The sequence below is a fragment of the Marmota flaviventris genome, chromosome 16, assembly GCF_047511675.1.
Source record: "Marmota flaviventris isolate mMarFla1 chromosome 16, mMarFla1.hap1, whole genome shotgun sequence".
Taxonomy (NCBI): Eukaryota; Metazoa; Chordata; class Mammalia; order Rodentia; family Sciuridae; genus Marmota; species Marmota flaviventris.
Window position 1 is genome coordinate 46,832,307 of NC_092513.1, and position 20,497 is coordinate 46,852,803.

Genomic DNA, 20,497 nt, shown 5'->3' on the forward strand with positions numbered 1-20,497 from the left:
ATTATAGAATGGAGGGGAAGTCATGGGGTGAGTCAGTGGAGAACTAACTGCCCCTTTATGATGAATCTAGGAGGTTCTAACAAATAATCAGTATGATTGAATAACCCGGTACATCCAGTGAGACTAAAACCAGGAACCCAGAAGAGAGAAGTTTAGGTTCAGCAAAGACCTGTCAAAGATACGTAACATGAACAATCTTCCTGCTGACTTGGTTCCTGGGTGGTTAATTGCCTGGGGAATTTTTCATTTGAAAATCAGTGTTTTCAGAAAGCATGTGACTTAGTCATGTAATTCAGCCTCTCACGCAACAGAGAGTCTCTAAGGTCAACCACTCAACCTCCCTACAGTGGGTCTTGGCTACCTCTCCAGGAGAACATTCCAGTTTTGTACATATTCAGTTATTAGAAAGCATATCCATAAGACCACAGTGTAATAGTTATAAAAGAATGTGACTCAATTTCACAGGTGGAGGGCACATATCTATAAGGACATCCTACAGGATTATCCTACCCAATTTTTAGAATCATTGTTTTCCTCCTAATGAACAGAGATACAATGTTAAAGACACAGAAATGTTTTCATAGTCTTCTTTGTTAGGCGAAGTGGTGCTTTCCTTAACAAATATTGGTCTAGTACATCATCTAGTAATTTTCAATAAAACTAGAAGTGATTTCTCCTTCCCATGTATTTCTATTAACCTGACATACCAAGTGGCAGTTTTGGTACATATATACATCTCAGCTCTCCTACTAGATGGTTTGTGCCATCAAGGAATTGATAACCATAATCTACCTTGGTTGGTAGTGAACCAGGGAAGGAAAGGATTGGGTGACCCATGGGCTTCACTAATTAGTGAGCTCAGTTGTTCTATTTGTGACTTATTATTTTATGAAGATTTTATTTCCCCAATTGAATTGCATATTCCTGAAGGGCAGGAATTACTTCTAATACCTCACTGTAGTTCACACACTGAGCACACAGAATCTCCCAGAATGTGCTTGATAACTGAAGAAAACCATGTTGTAGGTAGCACATTGTATATGTGTTAAGGAATTAACACAGTTAGCAATGACCATCAAGCCCCTGGTTCTACATTAATAAAGCATCATAATGTGAAGAGTACACTGCATTTATTTAACCTCATAAATTATAACCCTTTAACATATGTAAAAGTTTCATATTTTTAAAGTGCTCTAAAGAGATTTATGTTTTAAACAACTGTGTTGTTTGTGTGTGTGTGTGTGGGGGGGTGTTCTTTAAAAGACATTTAATTTGTAGTAGAAAATAATATTGCCAAAACATCATGTATATGCTTGAATAACAATTTATCTTCTTCAAGACTTTTTTTTTTGGTATAAAATACATAGTTAGCAGTACATGCCCAAATAATGGGTCTATGTGGTTGGAATTCAAAACTAATTTTGAATCTGCTGTCAAACTTGTCTTAATGGTGTCTTGAGTCACCTTGAATGACCTTGAATGGGCAGAGAAGCACATCAGGTCCTCCCGCAGTGCTTTTGAAGGTGAGTTTCCTTGCTGGGTGGTAGCCTGAGGTTAGTGGTCAGGGCAGCCATTCAGACTGACAGACCCTTGGACTTCTGTGGCTTCAGAAACAGGAACAGGGATGTGGTTGACTTGTATATTCTTCAGACAGCCAAAAAATGATTTCCACACTGGGAGTTTCAGTGTCTGCAAATTGGCTGAAAGAGAAAAGCAAGAGGGAGTCAGTGGATAGTTCAGAGTGTCAGACAAATGCACCCTGAGTTTTGCAAAAGAATCTTACTAGAAAGAGCTAAAGGGACCCCTGGTCTCATCCCACCCAGACATTTCCCCCTCTTTAAGCTGACGTCTGACTCTGCACCTGCTGCGATACATTGGCAGCGAGGCTACTCAGGTTCTTCAGAGGAGATTCCACAGCCCCAATCAATAGATAATAACTCTGAACTCTGCTGCTTTTTATGGGTCATGAAAGGCCTATAAAATTAACAACCAGACTATGTGGAAGGCCATAAAACTATAAAGAATGAAAAGGCTCTTTCCAGGCAAAATTCCAGCCTTGAACTCGATTCCCTCCCTGCCCACCTGATCCTCCCATTCTGTCCCCAGAAAGCCTCATAATTTAGCAGTAAAACTAAATGCTCAGGGAAGAGAGACACATTTTTCAGCCCCTTTCCTAGTTCTTTGCTTATATCAGGTTTCTGGGTTAATATAACCTCATAAGAGAGGCTTATAAATTATAGGCTTGGGTCGAGGGGATGCAGCAGTAATGTCACCTGGACTGCCCTGAAATGTGCCCCCATTGTTAGTACATGCTAGAGCGCAGGGCCTCACCATCTCCACCATCCAGCCAAAGGCTGCCCTGTTAATTACCCATCTGCTGGACGTGGTATATATTGGGTTAAAAAGAAAATGTTGAGAGCTGACATGGGGTAACGTGGATGTAGAAGAAATCAGAGCCAGAGTTACCTGGGACACCTCCAATGTGGAGTGTCTCTTGGGAGTTGTCAGGCAGTAAGGTAAGCTGTCCAGCTGTGTAGCTGTTGTCTGTGTCCAGTTCTAGGTGCAAGATGTGTTGTTTGATGGTGACTGGAAAGGAAAAAAAAATGGTTGGGTCTGTCACATGAGAGCCCTTCCCACTGCTTAACACCTACATGATTGTGTCACCATGGGCTTGATTTTAAACTCATCCCCATAGGACCCCTGGGGCCACTGTGTGTAGGCATTCTGACAGGTTTGGGATAAATTCAACTAACTTCTTAACACCAGGCAGTGTGAGTTCTTAAAATGAATCTACATGGAAGACATTATCATTCCCAGATATGAGACTGTGACTCTCTATGACCTGAGTAGAAGGCCTGGTTTAGAGATCTGGGATTCAAACCCTGGTCTCCTGTCTCCAGAAGTCAGGTTTACTTCATTGATCTCAGCTATTTTTTAACGAAGACACTGATTTCTGAAAACTGACATCAAAGATAGCTCTTGATACCAAATTCCTCCCATGTTGACAATCTGAGCGAATTGCAATGCAGTTAGCTTTCTGTGTAGTCAGGAAAAGATCACCTTTCACAAAAGGCATTCTAGCCAATTCAGGTTTACATATCTCTAAACGCATATCCACAGGTTATTAATAAAATAACAGATTCTATTTGAGAGGATCGGGCTGCTCTTTACCTTTGGTTTGTCTAAGTAGTTTGCATTGACATTAAATGATTGTTAAAAAAATAATACTTCAAGGAGCTTTAATAATATAATAGTAAAAGCAGCTCACTCTGCATTAGACAGTAGACCAAGTACTTTACACACATTTTCCCATTTCATGTTCACAACCCAGGAGGCATGCACCATTTTTATCTCAATTTTACAGTGAGGAAACTGAATATAAAGAGCTCTTAAGTAGCTTATCTTCCTCAAGGTCATCTAGGGTAGATGGATAGGCCTGAAATTGAACTGACTTCAGAGTCCCAGTCTGAATCACAATGTTAGATTACCTTGAAAAAAAAATTAAGACTGTTATGGAGAGCTGGGGGCAGCAGCCTTGAACTATTTGAACACAGCTGGGGTTGAGAATGGACATGTTAACCTGGTGGGTTGACCCTGGTCACGTACTATGGATGAATGGACTGAAGCTACCTTTGGGCTATTCAATTCAGAAGTAAAGAGAGTGTTTTAATACATGAACAATAGGCTTTTGGATGACATACCTGCCACTGAGTGCCACTGTCCATCACAAAGAGACTGCTTTGGTGTGACTGATGTCAAGGTCCCACCTGCTTCGCTGTCTATAGAGGCAGTGACCTGGAACACACATGCATGTTGCTATTTCCTTCCAAAAGGTAGATGAGTCAACTTTCCCCTGCCCTCTTTCCCTTCCCTTCCCTTCCCTAAGCCTGGCCATGCAGATAGCCCTACAAGTGTGTTGAATAGTGGTTCCCAATTCCTGAACCTGATGATGGGGTCAAAGGCTCCTGAAAATCCCTCTGCTGCATCCCTCCCAGGCAAGCAAGCTGCAAATCTTACCCAGTTTGACCTTGCTGGCAATGGTGATGAGCTGTTTGTTCTCTCCCAATCCAAACCCTATCCCCATCAACCCTACTCAAAGGTTACTGATGAACACTCCATCCTCCTTAACAGTTAACATGTGACAGTGAATCTGTTGAGCAGATCATGGGAAATTGGAAGGCAAAAATGCTAGTGGAGTCCTATCCTCTGCTGCAAGGGCCAGATAATAATAATAACAACCCCATGAACGCATTACAGCTAGAGCGTCATAAAACAAGAGACATAAAACATAAAACAAACCAACAGTTTGCTTTTGTACGGGGCATATATATGTTTGGCATCAGGCACTCAAAATGTCTTGTGCAGAATCCCACCTTCCCAGTCAGGGGTCCTTCAAGATCTTTCAAGGGTTGAATTAAAGTGAATGAAATGAGAGGACTAGAGTAAGTGTCACTGTAAATAATTTACATTTAATCTGCCTTTAGTTAAATGCACCCATCTATTCACAGGCAGCTCTTGAGGTCAACAATGTCACTGATGGCATGAAGGTCATTGGGTCTTGATTTTGTTTTCTTGAGATTATTTCCTATCCACAAACTCCCACTGGACACCTTCTCCAACCCCTCCTCTGAAAATCCAGCCTTGTCTCATCTACCCAAAGATGGGTAGTTGCTTGTTCCTCTGGGCAACTGGAGATCTATTCAGACTCCAGTTAAGATGTTCCAGGGGCTGGGGATGTGGCTCAGTGGTAAAGTACTTGCTTAGCATGTAAAAAACTTGCTTAGTGGTTCAATCTGCAGCACTAAACACAAACACCACACACACACACACACACACTGATCTAGGAGTTTGGTCCATTTTATTCTCTTCTGGCACTTTTCCCACAAAGCTGTGGAAGAACAGAGATGAAAGAAAATGGCATAGCAGCAATCTTTGACTTGAAGACTATGAAAGGCTTCCTGGAAGAATATTTTCAAGAGACTTCTCTGAGAAGGAAGGAGACATGCTGGGTGGTTGAGAGACAAATGCCTTTCTCTAAAGAGCCTCCCAAGCCTCCCCAAAGTTTGCAGAAGGGGAATCCAAGGGCGTTACATCCAACTGGGAGTGATGAGAGGGGAGAGATAGCAAAAGCATAAACTGAGGAAGGAATCCATGAAAAACCAAAGGATAGTCAGAGTGGGACCCAGAGACCAGCTTGGTTGTGGGGAGCAGAGGGCTGGAATTGTGTAGAAAATGAAGTTGGATGCAGAATGGATTCCATGGGTAGAGGACCATGGGCACAGGTGTGCCATGGTGTAGACAGCCGGTAGGAGGACATACCCTGTTGATTCCGAGCCTACAATTCTCAATAAAAGTAGAGATGAGGGTGGAGAGAAGAAGGGAAAATGAACATTTATGGGGTACATGGCAACCCCAGGAAATAAGAATTATTGTCCACATTTTATAGATGCTGCAAGTGAGCTGAAGAGTTTAAGCAACTTCCCCAGGGCCCTACAACTAAGTGGTGTATCTGGAATTCAGCCCAACTTGTTAGAGTTTTCCCAGTTTTGAAAAGAAAGAGGAGATAATATGATGACAAATTCCTTGCTAATGGAAAATAGTAAGGCAGCCTCAAAGCCAGGTCTTTTAAATATAAGATCTCTTAAATACAAGCTCCACCTTCTCCCGTAACTTCACCTACCATGATCTCCAGAAATGAAATCTGGTTGCCGTCTACCCTTCCCACATTATCAAACTGCCACCTACCTTTCCTGCCTCCATATAAACACTTAAGTGCTGTCCTGGCTGACTTCCGATGTGGATTAGGATTCCAGTAAGACTTCTGGGGCGGATGCTGAAAACAAGCTTAAATTCTGGCCCCAACAACACAGAATTAGCTTTAAAAACAAAACAAAACAAAACAAATAACAGTTAAAACATCATAATTAAAGAATAAAAATGGTTCTCAAGACTTAGAGACATGAACTCTACTAAACTGCTTCTTACCTAGGATGATGTGACCTCCTCCTTGGGAGAAATAAATGCCTTTCTCTAAAGAGCCTCCCAAGCAAGGAGATACCCCAAAGCTCGCGGAAGGGGAATCCAAGGGCGTTAAATCCAACTGAAAGTTCCTCAGGCATCCCACAAAGCTGTTTTGGGGGAGGCTCTGTAACCAAGCAGAAAAGAAAGAATTCATTATTACAACTCTCAGAAATGCAGGGGTGGCCAACATGAAGGGCACTTCAGTCTGAAAAAGTCAGGAGGGCCTTCCTGTGCCATTTGGCTTCCTGCCCACAGTGTTCAAGAAAAACCTGCACACCACATGTGTGGTGTGTGGTCCAAGTTTGAAGGTGTCACCAAACCAAGCAGGGTGTGTAGGAGGGAGAGGCGGTGAAGGCTTCCAACTTGGGCTGGAAGAAGAAGGAGGAGGAGGATCCACCTGACCCTGGTCCATCTAGACTGAGCCACAACAGGGGGAAATTTCCACCCCACTGTTCAACAGAGCTCCTTGACTCTTTGTAGGAATAAAACCACTTCTTTGGGTTTTATGAGCCAATGTGCTAGCTTAATGCAGGGCAGCTGATTGAAAAACGAGGCCAGAATGTTCCAAAAATAATAAAGTGCAAAACAGCTCCCTACACCGTTAGGCTCAGTGTCCTTCCGACAAATCACGAATGCTGTAGTTAAAATAAGATGCCATGTGCATCATCAGTGGGCTGGTGGGGAACTCCTTGCCTGCCTGAAGCTGGCCTGGAACTGGGGCTCCTCACCTGGGCCCACAGATGGGCTTTTTAGGATTTGTAACCTCTGGTACCAGATGTTCTCATTTTTCTGGGAAGAAGGACCATAAGGATTAGGAAAATTCTCAAAATATTTATAAAATTCTAAAAACAAAGTTTAAGAATCATTGAACAAAATCCCTTACCTTCCTTCTACAATAAATGCTTTTAGAACCCTGGACTCTAGACATAAGAGAGGTGATATTAGAGATGCATGTGGTACCAGGGTCAACCATAAGCTGCTGATTGGCCTCCTCGTGTTTTTAGTTTCTTTTTTTTTTTTTTTTTTAATAAAGTTGTTAGTTTCTTAAGATTTGTTATGTTGTCACGTGACAATGAAACACCTGTGTCTGAGACCAAGTGCAGACTCCCCAGGATGGGCTGTAACCTGCTACTGAATCCCTAAGGACTGAGTACAGTTCTGGTGTTCAGAAGCACCGCTCTTGGAAAGATACCGAAGAGGACTAAAACAAAGGTTTATACCCTCAGGTTGTAGGAGGGTCACAAAATAAACCTTCCCTGTAAAAATATTTTCAATGGGTGCCACATTTGCCCAAATGTTGGGAAGCCAGGTGTGATTAAGAGAAGGTGACTTTAAGAGAATCTATTCAGGTCAAAAGAATGCCCAAATTTTGGCCTTGAATAACTACTCATTCTTGTGATTTCTCTGAGAGACAAATATATACAAAGGTTAGAAAACAGTAAACATTAGTATTGAGGATCCTCTTTAGCACTGAATATGTTACATATTACAGATTATATTGTATACATATATTGCATTGCAATATACATATGTTTTATATTGTGGTATACATGTAAAAGTTACTGAATGTAATAAATTAAGATAATGCTTTCTTGGTTGTTGGGGTTCTGGCCTGGACCTAAGCCCTGGCCAAAATGCAAGTGGGCAGGCTGTACCCTGTGGAGACACCTTGGCTTTGGCTAGGTCAGCCTGAGAAGTGATAAAGACCTAATAGGATATTAGATATTATGTCCCTTTCCAAGTTCACGTTTGAACTTGGCCCCTCCCTGTCTCACCAAAAGCAAACACACCACAAGGTGCCACAGGCTCTTGAGGAAAGGAGTAAAAGTTACATTTAGGTGGAAGGCAGTTCCTAGGCCTGAGTTATTGACCATTTTGCTTACCTCTGTAGGAGAAAAAGGAACTCGGAGAAGAGACCGATGCACCAGGCCTTCCCAGGTATCACAGGTGCAATTTGGCCTCTGGATAAGAGGGAGGAGAGAGGCATGGGGAGGGCATGCCCACAGCTGGCCCTGGACTGAGGCCCCAGAGAGCCTTAGAATCCGAGAAACCCAGAGGACAGCCTCTCTTCCCTGCAGACACAGGGAGTCCTGACTGTCCTTAGTCAGCATTCCCAAGTTGGGTTTTTGAGATAGTCTGTTATTTCAAACACTGAACAACATTCGAGTAAATGTTGAGTCAGTTAAATTTTTCTGGAATTTCCCTTTTTGTGTGTACAAGCAGACTCTCTACCATGAGCTACACCTCTGCCCTCTTCCTTTGGCAATGCTCCTTTTAGCCCACTGGTGAGGACAAGGGACACATTTCAGCTTTGTGCTAATATATCTTAAACAGCCCTTGATCACTTGGCAAGCTCCTTTTTCTCCCAATGAAGAGGGTATAGACCATTATATCCAGTTAGACTTTTCTAATTCTGTTTTATTTTGCATATCTGTTTTTATGGCTACCTACTCTTTATGGCAAAAGATACTGGGTTTCCATTTCTGAGAGAGAGAAAAGGACCCCATTAAAAACACATTAAAATTCAATAACAAATTATGAGAGAGCAAACCATGAAGTAAATCCTTTGCCTAAGTTCAGCAAGGACAGTGAAGGTGGCACAAATTAGCCTGGAATACATTATCTTAATTCAAAATCTCTTTAGGTCCACGACCTTAAACCTGTTTTCCTAGAAGCTGAGACTCATGTGTATAAAGCCACACCAAAGTTCCATATTCAATTTCTTGGGGTCTGTGTCTCAACCTGCACCTTAAAAAGCAAAGCTTCAGTATGGGGAGTGGGCACCTTCCCTTCGGTTGTGAATATTAGATATAAAAAGTCATTTAAAGTATTTTGAAATTCTTAAATATCTCATGTAATCATAATGGTTCTGATACACAGTGAATTATTTTAAATTTACAGTTACCTTTGGCTTCCCTGATGGAGATGATCCCAGGTAAATCTGTTCTCTGGTGCCAACAGTGAAATTTCCAGGCAAATTCCCCTCTTGGGCCCTCAGCCCATTTACAACCAAGCGCCCCTTTCCACCATCTTGCCCAAATGCCACCTTTGGAGGAAAGAGAATAAATGAATCAAATCTTTACCTCTGACAATTGATGCTGTATTTTATTACTGGTTACAGGAAAAAGTTTTTCTAACTTTCAGCTAGCTTTTAAAAATCAGATGTTTTCTTCCTGTTTATGATCATCACCATGGTTTTGTGAGAAGATATTAGAAGTTGAATACACTGAGCTAAAAAGGTGAGCTAAATAATACTCAAAAATGAGATTTGGAAACTTAAACAAAAGATGAACAACCAAAGGCATAAAAACCAACAAATATCTTTGCAACCAAGAGAAGGAGCAGTTTGATAGATCTGAGGAGTGGAAGTCACCACACCCTTAGGCAAGGCTCCAGGGCAAGTGAAAACCACTTCTCTTCTGCTAAGAGGGGCAAGTGTTTTCAACTCTTTGCTAGACGTCATGGATTCTGCATCTTATGGCTCTGGGACTTTCATTAACACCCCTCTACTCTCTGTAGACACACCTGGTACAGTGTGTGATTGGACACTGCCCCCAAGGCACTTACAATAGAGCTCCTAGTCTTCTCTGGCCCTAAACAGCTACCTCTCTGGCCATATCCACCTCCTCTCTAGCTTCTCCATCTCAGGAAATGACTTGCTGTTGACCCAACTGCTGGCCCAGATCCTCCCCTCATGCAATCCCCCAACCAGCCCTCTTGCTCTGCCTTGAGAACATATGCAGACCCCCACCTCTTTCCACACCTCCACCTCAGCCTCTCTAGGCAAAGGCTATCACATCCATCTGGCCCCCACTTCTACTCTTACCCTCCTGTAGTTTCTTCAACTAAACAGAGTTTTTTTTTTAAAAAAAAAAAAAACATAAATCTATTCATGTAATTCTGCTTCTTCATTAGCTTAAGTCTCTTCAAAAACTTCAGAGACCCTTGGAATAAAATCCAAAGTCCTTAACTTGGTTTTCAAGACTTAAATGATCAGGCCTTGCTTCCTTCTCCAACCTTACTGCTTTGTGATTTGCTCACTGAGCTAACTTCCAATTCAAGGCCTTCCTATTTGCTGTTCCCTCTGCTGTTTCCCATAATTCCATATGAAGACCACTCCCTGCTGGAGGCCTTTCCTGACTACCTGACCTGAGATATAAGATAGCCGCCCCACCCTGCCTTGTCATTTCCCGCCCTTGCTCTGGTATTTTCTCAAGACACCAGTTTCTGACATGAAGTTGAGGATATTTTTGTTTACATGCTCCAAGAGAGCAGCTCATGAAACATTTGTGGAATCACCAAGTAAGAGTCATTCACTTGACTCAGGTCAGGTCACTTGAGTTTTCTGAGAACCAGTTTCCTCATTAGGAAAAAAAATTAAAAGTTCCCTTTTGCACTTCTGCTTTATCTTTTTGACATCTGGAATGCCTTTGGGCCAAAGCTGGGATTCTAGGGTGTGGATCTTCTTAAAAAATCTTCTTCTTTGGAAGGAAGGTGGGAGATGTAGATCTGCATATTGTGCTATGGGGAAGGCAGTTCCAGGACCAGAAAGAGGTCTAGCAGCCTGGAAGTTGGCCCTGGAGGACAGCAATGGCCCAAGAAGAAGGGGTGGATGCAGGCTAGGGGAGTGATGCAGCCCAGGATGGTGTGGTGGGGACTGAAGAACAGTGGGTCAAGTGCACCCTGGCACATGGGGTGTCACACACACAAGGCACGTGCAGCAGTCTCCAGTCTGATGCAGATGCTCAGGGCCTCCAACCACACTAGCTCTCCCTATGCCCATGCTTTAGTGCCTGAGAAGAGTGCTGGGACTTGTGTCTTTGGCTACTTGCATGATGAATTGCACAACAGTGGAATGTCCCTTATCTAAAATGCTTGTTACAGATTTCAGATTTTTTTTTCAGATTTTGGAATAGGCACATATATAATGAGATATCTTGGGAATGGGACCCAACTCTAAACACAAAATTCATTTATGTTCCATATGTACCTTATACCTATACCCTGAAATTTGGTACAATTACTTTTAGTGTGGCTGTGTTTTGACTGTGATCCATCACAAGAGATCAGGTGTGGAGTTTTCCATTTGCCAAATCGGTGTTTTAAAAATCTAGGATTCTGACACATTCTGGATTTTGGGGCATGCTCGACCTGCAATAGTGCAGCCCCAGCTCTTACCGTGTGCCACTTCCCATCATTGTATTTCTCTTTGCTCTTGAGCCTCAGTTTTTTCCCTTCTGCTCCCAATGCAAAGACCAGGCGTCCTTTTGACAGGTAAAGAGCCATGAAGGAGTTCCTGGTGCCCGTGTAAAACACCAGCCCTTTGGCGGACGTTGTCTGCATGTCCACAGCAAACTGAGATCTATGGGAAAAGAGCAATAGACAATGAAGAAAAACAGAGGTTTTTAATATTTCTCAGCTTCTCTGGTCTGGGAAAGTGGGTGGGAAGCAAACACTGAAACTCTCTTTTGTCACATGCATAAGTGAGGCGCCATGCATGATACCCTGGGCTTGATTCCCAGGGCGGCAACAATAAAAACAACAAAAAAAGTGAGACACACATTAACTGACCTGTCTCTCTGGGAACTTTCAGAAGACATTCTAATCCAACTATGGATAGTTTTTTTGGTACAAGTTCTTTACCACTTTGGGGGAATAATGAGGCACTCCTACGGCAAATTTAGCTGATGGTATAAATCCTAGCATGTGGCAAGAAAGAACATGCCTGAACTTCAAAGAATATATATATTAAGAAAATTAGGGTAAAATTTACATAATATAAAATGTACAATCTTAACCACTTTAAGCATATTGTTCAGTAGTGTTAAGAATATTCATAATGATATACAGTCAATTTCCAGAATGCTTTCATCTTCTAAAACTGAAAATGTCTACCCATTCAACAATTGTCCCCTGTTTGCCTCTCTACCTAGCCCTTGGCAAGCACCGTTCTACTTCCTGTATCAGTGTATTTGATTGTTCTAGGTCCCCCATTTAAATTCAATCACACAGTACTTCTCTTTCTGTGACTAAGAAACCTAAACTCTTTAAATCCAATGAACATGCATCCTATTTTGTGTATATTCATGGGAAGTGTAGGAGGAGCAGGGGACAGCTTGATGACAAGGATGTGATTCAAACATTAGATAAGCATTTGTTTCTGTAAGACATTTTGAACAAAAAGGCACAGAGGTACAAAGTCACCTTCTCTACCTACCCCACACTTTTCTGACCCTTATAGTTCACCTATGATGGAAATGGAATCAGGCAAATACCATGGAGTCAAAGCAGAGTTGAAAGTTAATGCTTATTTGCATGAGGGTTCCTTATTATTGCCGATCTGGCTAAGCAAGTTTTATTTTCTATGAAAACTCACAACTGTCTCTCTATCCAACAATATTTAATGAGCATGTATAAGGATTATGCTGGGCTTTAGGAATGCAGCCATGGATGTTCCATTCCTTGAGTTGTTTATAGTACATGTGTGTACTGAGAGGGGTTCATGAAAGTGCAGCATGATAAATGTGATGAAGACATCGGTATCATCACTCGTTGTAGATGTGGGTGACCCCAAAAAACTCATGTGTGAGACAGTGCAAGAATGTTCAGAGGTGAAATGTTTAGATTACGAGAGCTGTAACCTCATCAGTGGATTAATCCAGTGGTATGGATTAACCAGGTGGTAAATGTAGAGAGACAGGGTGTGACTGGAAAAAGTAGGTCACTGAGGGTGTGACTTTGGGGTTTATATTTTCTCCCTGGTGAGTACAGCATTTTCTGCTTCCCCACTATCATGTCCTGAACTGCCTTTCTTGGCCAAGCCCTTCCTCCATGATGCTCTGCCTCACCCTGGGCCCAGAGCTATAGAATCAGCCATCCATCAACTGAACCTCATAAGCCAAAATAAACTTTTCCTTCTCTAAGTAGTTCTTGTCAGTTATTTTGGTCACAGAGATGAAAAGCAAACTAAAACACTCATTCACTGTGGTTAACATCTAGGTACACAGGGCAGAAACGAGGTTCGTTCTGCTCACAGCTGTTTCCCCAGAGCCTAGTAAACAGTAGGCACTTAATAAAAACTAAATTGGGTTAAATAGTAAATGGAAAATCTGGAGGTAGATCTTGAAAGTAGAAGGAAAAAGTACACTATTAATTCTCTTTGCTTTTTAATACTGCGAGGCTGAGATGCACATTTATTCTTCAGATTATCAAGTTTCCTAGAGGGCAACATTCTTCAAAATGAAAAAGCAACCCATATTTGTTAAATTAAACCACCCAGATGGTAACACCGCTCAGTGTTTCTCCTGGTGTCTGTGTGCCAGTGTGTAGGGTTGGGGAATGAGGCTTGGCCAATTTGCCAATTTTAAGGAGGATGCTGGAACTTGCTCCAGAATGTAAAGTACTTTGCATATGTGGGCTTGGTAATCAGACTTGACATTTGTTTCCTAGCACTGTTTTTTTAAAGCAATTTTCTTTCAGAAAAGACTAACTAACACTCCAAAAAGGCAGCAGTAGATCCAAATCCCAATCTATGATATTGTAGCTATGAATCCTCATGGCTGAAGGAAGGGAGGAGAATCTAAACAACATTTTATAATAATGGGACCGGTTTTAAAGGAGAATCAAAACACTGCCTGCCGGGATGAAAATCAGAATGAGAACAGCAGAATGTTATAAATCTTGTGACTCCCTGAAAATATAATCTGACTGCTATAATATTTGAGACTAAAATAACTTAAAAATTCTATTTGCTAAAGATTCTTCACTTTGCCTTTTAAAATGTTACCGTTTCCACTTAGGATGGGTAACTGAGTATTGGATGCAAAGGTACTGGGCTTGAATCGGAAGAAGCGGCTGGTGACTCATCCCACTAAATGCGCTAAAGGAGAAGATGCAGGGGACGGGACCTGGGGAGGGCAGAGCTGGTGGAGAGGCCACAATGGAGAGCTGGGAAAGGACATTCCGGGCAGTATGTGCAGCTACTGTTCCTTTAAGAGAGATGGTTGTCACTGAGGTCATCTTGACCAAGAGGGCAGGGCAGTGGGGCATCCCAACTGAGAAGTCAGGGATAGGTAAACTGAGGGATAAACCCTACTCCCTCTATTTTAGTCTTCCACTTGCACAGATTTGGTAAATGAAGGATCCTTAGACTTTTCCTGAAGCTACTGAAGATCTGGAGCCACCTGCATAGGCTCTCCCCTTTAGAACACCGGCATTGCAAGGCCTGTCGGGCCTTCACACCCAGCTGCCTGTGAGTCACGCCCATGAATGGGGTTCATGGTTCACTGAATGGGGTTCCCAGGGCCTGCTTCATTCCAGGCCATTACTGCTCCTTGCTGCAAGGAAAACAGCATCAGCCCCATTTAACTGATGAGAAAACTGAGGTCCAGAGATACACAGCAGTTTGCTAAAGCATATGAGCCAGACATGGAAAGAAAGCTTACACTTAGAAAAGTTACACTTTATGATGGCCACAAAGATGTGTTTCCTTCGTAAGAATTGCTGTGGGGCAGCTGCTGTGGGGCTACCTGCAGTGTCCTGGTAGCCCCCAGCTGTCATACCCTAGGATCTGCAGCAGCACTGCAGGCTGTTTTCAGCCAAAGACTGAGTGAGGTCATATACTAGAGCAGGCCACTTATGCATGACACTGAGCCCTTCTCAGGGGTGGTCTGTGCTTGGGGGGCCCATGGCTGACTTCTCAGAACTGCACTATCGTATGAGGTCCTTGTACTCAACCCTCCTCCCTGTACCTCTTCCTTCGCAAATGTCTTTAGGACCCTCCAGCTACAGGTTGTCCCCTCACCTGCCTACATCTGTCCCTTCCTGGTCATCTTTCACAAGCTTTCCCACAATAAAACTCTTGCCCACCTAACCCCATCTTGGCATCTTGTCTCAGAGGAGTGGAGCTGGCCAATGTGTGGCCAAGCAGGGATTGCAAGCCACAAGTTCAAGTCCAGGTCTTTTTGACTCCTGGGCAATGCTCCCTCTGTAGAATACTCTTGAAGAAATGCTTGACACTCTTTTCTTTATGTCTCCTTCAAATCACCTGAAAATGACAAACCTTGTTTTTCTACTTTGTACCGATATGATTCATATCTCTCCTCCTCCTCCTCCAAAAGGATGCAACTTGTTAGCATAGAAAGTCTAGATGCATTCTCTAAAAATGATCTATCTGGCACCGAGGCTACCTAAAAGAATGATTTTCCTTTCACTACAGAATGCAAGAGAAGAAAGGTGATTTGTCATTGAAATAAATAGCAGCTTTAGAAAAAAAAAAATATCAGCCTTATTTTTAGAACACTGTCAATTCTAAACCGGAGCTGAACTGATTGTTTCAGGCCCTGAGCAGCACACTGTCACATTTGCAATCCAGCTGTGAGGAAGAGCACATGGCAGGCAATCACGCTGCCTGTCCTGTGCAGGCTAGCACCTCTCTTTACAAAACTGGTCGGGCCACCTTCATTAGTGACAGGTTGCACGGTGTCATACAGCTAGACTTCCCTGGGGTAGAATTGCAGTTGGGTTCTGAGTTGGCACTGGAGCAGGAAAATTCAAAAATACCTGGGTTTCAGCAACTCCTGGGGAAGCTTGAATAGCAAGTGACTGGAAGGACTGTCCCCAAACTGGAGGGCTCCTTGATTGGTCTCGGCCTTGAGAGGTAGTGGGCAAGACTTCACATCTTTCCACACCTCCATGCTCCTCGGGGAGGCCACTGGTGTGTCTTGCAACAGCTGCATGGGAGAGGAGCAAAAAATTAGGGCAGCTAGTTATCAGGTGAAAGAGGGAAGAGTCTAATCTTGCCAAGTGCCTTGTTCAGTTTTCACTCTATTCTAAGAAATGGATTCAATGGAAAAGTCGAAGAGACAGCAAATAATCCCATGGGATGGAAGTTCCCACTGAGAAACCTTCTGTGAGCCTCTGAGTGACAGGAGGAGACAGAATGGAGAGTCAGCATGCATTCTCAGCTCCTTAACCCCACCACAGCCAGATCCACCCATGGGTGTCCCAGGGAGGCTTTGTTTTGGGGGTCTTTTGCCTCCAAGAAGGAGGAAGAGCTCATTCTTTGGGGAGACAAAGTTTTAGAGAATCTAAACACCCCCCCCCTTTTTTTTTAAAGAGAGAGAGAGAGAGAGAGAGAAAATTTTTTAATATTTATTTTTTAGTTTTCGGTGGACACAACATCTTTATTTTATTTTGATGTGGTGCTGAGGAGTGCGCTTCTGCTTGAGCCACATCCCCAGCCCCAAACACCCCCCTTTTTAAAAAAACACTCCCCCCCCCCTTTTTTTGGCTCTGTCTTTGGGGAGGATACACATTATTCCCATCCTGTACAGTTCTGGCCACTTTGCAGAAAGCTGATGGACCTGGGAACCCCAGGTATCCAGGGCCCCTCCCCATCATGGACTATCAGAAGAACCATGGTGTCCCCTGAGACAGCAGCACAAGGCCTCCATGGAGCCATAAGCCTGCCAACCCCTTCCTCACCATTCACGTGGGCTTTTGCAGCAGGACAGGTGAAAGGACTGAGAGAAGACACAGAAGGGCAGGGGGACCACATCCCGGCCTCATTTCCATCAGAGGTGACCCATGTGTGAGTCTGTCCTGTTTCTTCAGCAGTCACACAATCATCAAGATCAGTTTTGATAAATCTCCTTTGTCCTTCAGGGAACCCAGGCTCAAAATCTTGGTCATCATGAACACCTGCCTCCTTTGCCTCTTTGGTACACTGTCTTCACATCTTACTCTGTCTCTCTGTGACACATTTTTGTCTCCACTTTTCCTTTTCATTTCTAGTGCCTCTGCCCTTAAAGTCAGCCCTGACTCTCTTGCCAGGACTATTGCAGTAGCCTGCCAATTTGACCCCTTGTCTTTAGAATTTTCCTACTTCAAATCATCCCCAAACCTGCCTGCCAGTTTAACAATCTTTACTTTTTAAAGTAGCTTAAAACACTTATTTCAATGGCTTTGCATTGACTGTTGAAGAACATTCAAGGGACATACTAAGCTTGCCTGATCAGATGCTAGTGTGTGATTCCAGTTATCTCTCTCCAGTTTCCTTTCTCCACTAAATTTCCCACTGTTCACCAAGCCTTTCCAGCCTGTAGAGGCCTGAAAAGCATATTATTGGAGATTTTGACTCTACTATTTACTGACTGTGTATGCTGGGGCAAGATTTTTTTTTTTAAAGCATTTCTGAACTCAATTTCCTGGCCCATGAAGTGGTGTTTTATTTTGCCCTCAGAGGGCTGTGGTGCAAGCTGAAAGAGACAACATGAAGCCTTGAGAGCATCACAGAGGATGCTTGCAAAGTGTCTGGTACAAGTGAGTGCCGCCCACATCCTGCCTCCCAACTTTGGGCTTCAGCTCATGCTGCACAAATATTCATGAATCTAAACACAACTCATACTCCACATATCTCCAGCTCCTGGGTCATCCTCCAGAAAGATCCCCCCTGATTCCCATGACAGGAAAATTCCTGTTGTACCACTTCTATAGCATGTCACATCCCTCTCATTTAGGTTCCTCTTATCATACACAGTAATAATAACTAATGTGTATTGCATGCTACAGGGAAGGCACTTTTCTAAGGGTTTTGTATTTATTTTCTCATTTAATTGTCATGCCAATCTCATGAGATATTATCACTCTTTGTCTTCATTTACACTGGGGCAAAGAGACCCACAGAGAGGTTAAACAATTCAAGGGCACACACCTAGTCAGTGGAAAGGCTCCATGCAAACTCAGGAAGTTTGACTCCAAGGTCTATGACCTAACTATTAATTTATGTTGCATTTTCTCTGCTATTGGAAGCAGAATGATCTTCTTCTATCTACCCTGGAGCTTGCCTGGAGCAGAGAGAAAATTAAATAATGTATTCACTGGTATCTCCCATGGCAATAGCCCCAGTTCCACCCAGAGACACTGATGGTCCCTCCCCATCTATCTCCACCTGAAGACACCTGTCATTCAATATAACACAAACTATTCCTCCTTCCCTCCAAATACTTGTTCTCCTGTCTCTGTGGCTCTCTCAATGGCATCTCTGTCTACCCAACAATCCAGATTGGCTGACAAGGAATTCTCCTGCCTTTCCCTGGTCTCTCAAATCCAATTATTGTCTTATTTCAATATATTATATCTTCTAACTAGCTTTGAATCCATCTCCTTCTTTCCAGTCCTACCATCACTATGCTAATTTTGTATCTCAGTAGCTATCAGCCTTACAATAAAAAAAATGAATACATGACTTAATTTCTAAGAAGGCAATTCTAAAACTATTCTTCTCACAGCAGTAAAATGACAACCCTTTGGAATTTAAGAAATGCATTTCTTCTTAATAGCAGGAAACACTTCTTCTTATGTATTATCTGTTCTCATGTCCCCGAATTATTGTAGAGCAAGGAAATATTGGTAGATGAGCAGTATGTGGTTGACATCAAGAGAAAAGTGTGTTGAACAAGGGCAGATTGCTCTCAAGACAGCATGGGCTCCTGGGTTGGAATTGTATCTCCACATTCTGCCTGGGGGAATATGGGCCAACAATTGCTTATCTGTCTAAAACACAGCATCCTTTTCTGTAAGATGTGCCTATTAATAGTACTTACCACAAAAGGTTAAGGATTTAGTATGAAAGTGTACTTGGAGCGTTACTGTAATACCTGATAGATCAGAGGTATTTGGGGTTAACTGTGACCTTAGGCCTGGGGAGGTCACACTGCTGACCTCAGGCAGGGCGAGGAATTCCCTAAATCCTGACCTGTGTTCAATTCATGACCACATTTTCATTCCTCTACACCAAGAATGGCATTTCCTTTCAATCTTTCTCAGCACTGCACATTAGAATCACCTGAGGAGTTTATAAACTTATGATTTGCTGGCCTAGTCCAAGGGCCTCTGACCTAATTGGGTCAGATGTAGCCTGAACACTGGGGTTTTAAAGTTCCTTGGGTGTTTCTAACATGCAGTTGATAATGCATATTATTGGCTTCAGCGAGGCCTGGGTGCATGTGTATACCTTACCTCAGGAATTGCACTAGGGCAGAGGTAATATCTGAGGGCAAGAGAAGTGGTGTGGACCTTATGTTCTAAAGAAAATCATTGGACTGCTATAGTCTCAGCACAAGTGTCAAAAGAGTATGACATCAGCTACAGAAAAAAAAATTCTCAAGTTCAAGTTCTGTTAGCAGCTATGCAGTTAGTTTTAGGGGCAATCATCTATATTGGACAGGGGAGCTGCTGCCCCTTTAGATGACTATTAGTATTCCTCTCAAGCTTTTTGTTTGTTTGTTATGTTTCCGTTGAAGCCCTCCAGAGAAAACCACAAGGAACTGGTTTAAACCAGCCAAGGCCTCACAGGCCCTCTTCCAGGTAACTTAGAGTAAAGATTGTTCATTATAATCTCAATATAACGTTAAAACCTCCACCCAGGGGATGAGTGTTCCTATCAGTCATTTTTGAACATGTGACATATGAAGATGCATGACTTCCAACTGAGCATGCTCAGAAGTGCACCTGCCTCTGCATGGGATTAGAGTCTTTCCAGTACAAGCCCTTTGTTTTCTTTGTTGGTGCAGAGGCACTGCTTTAAGAATGAACCCCAGTGTGCTCTCTGTACTTGTGACAGGCTGGCTGTCCTTATCAGTTTCACACTGAGAAAAGATCACCCACCTCTGGATAAAAACACTGCTGATAACAACCCTCAGGTGTAAGTAATCAACCTCTCTGCCTTCTTCTATCTCCAGGCTTTGCACTTACCCATTGCCTTCGGTTATATTTCTATTTGTTCTCTGACTGCAAACAATGCCAAATTTTTATCAAGATACAAAATAAAGGCTAAAAAGAAAACTCGCTTTGTCATTTGGTGCAATTCAGCCATCAATGGCTACCAGTGCTGCTTCATGGAGCCACTGCCCAACATGGACCCAGTGACTGCTCATCCCCTGGCCCACCCTCTCCCACCAGGCAGGCTGAGGAGCATGCTCTGGGGAGAAGTCAAACTCAGGGTGAGGCTTTGACACTTACCTGGTTGATATTAAAAGTCTTGGCCTTGTTAAACCTCGTGGAACCTTTGAGCAACATTAGAAAAGGTGGTTTGTTTAAACTGCAGCCTCCCAGGGACACGTCTCTCTTGGTAGATTTACTGGCCAAATCCAGGACTTCAGGACTCTCAGATAACCTGGAAGGAAGGCAGAAGTGAAAGCTGCTGTCAAACTGTCACTCATGGAGGAAGACCCACTGGTCCAGAGAGTGCCTCATAAAAATAGCATTCTCGTTGCCTAGGTCAACTTCCATCACCTGCCTGTATGTCACATCTACAGGCCAGCAGAAGGGCTCAAGAAACTTTTATTACTTGGACTGTGGCAGGGCTAGAATACTAGTTCTTTCTTGGGAATGGGTGTCATAGAGAGAAATGTGAAAATCAAATATGCAGAGAGGGAAAAGATGGGCACCGGCTGATACAAAATGAGGGCAAACA

The 20,497-nt window shown here is 43.0% G+C and overlaps 1 protein-coding gene across 1 annotated transcript in view; it reads right to left on the reverse strand.

The window, feature by feature from the left end:
- Window positions 1-1,113: 1,113 nt before the first annotated feature.
- The window catches only part of Lama3 (laminin subunit alpha 3), a 247,818-nt gene continuing 228,434 nt past the window's right edge, over window positions 1,114-20,497 (reverse strand). Inside the window, exons 67-75 of the mRNA XM_071602850.1 lie at window positions 20,044-20,197; window positions 15,583-15,752; window positions 11,200-11,383; window positions 8,927-9,067; window positions 5,986-6,145; window positions 5,746-5,876; window positions 3,702-3,795; window positions 2,467-2,586; window positions 1,114-1,700 (exon numbers count right to left, since the gene is read on the reverse strand). Coding sequence (XP_071458951.1) covers window positions 1,555-1,700; window positions 2,467-2,586; window positions 3,702-3,795; window positions 5,746-5,876; window positions 5,986-6,145; window positions 8,927-9,067; window positions 11,200-11,383; window positions 15,583-15,752; window positions 20,044-20,197 — 1,300 coding nt within the window. The 3' untranslated portion in view covers window positions 1,114-1,554. The remainder of the gene's footprint in view (window positions 1,701-2,466; window positions 2,587-3,701; window positions 3,796-5,745; window positions 5,877-5,985; window positions 6,146-8,926; window positions 9,068-11,199; window positions 11,384-15,582; window positions 15,753-20,043; window positions 20,198-20,497) is intronic.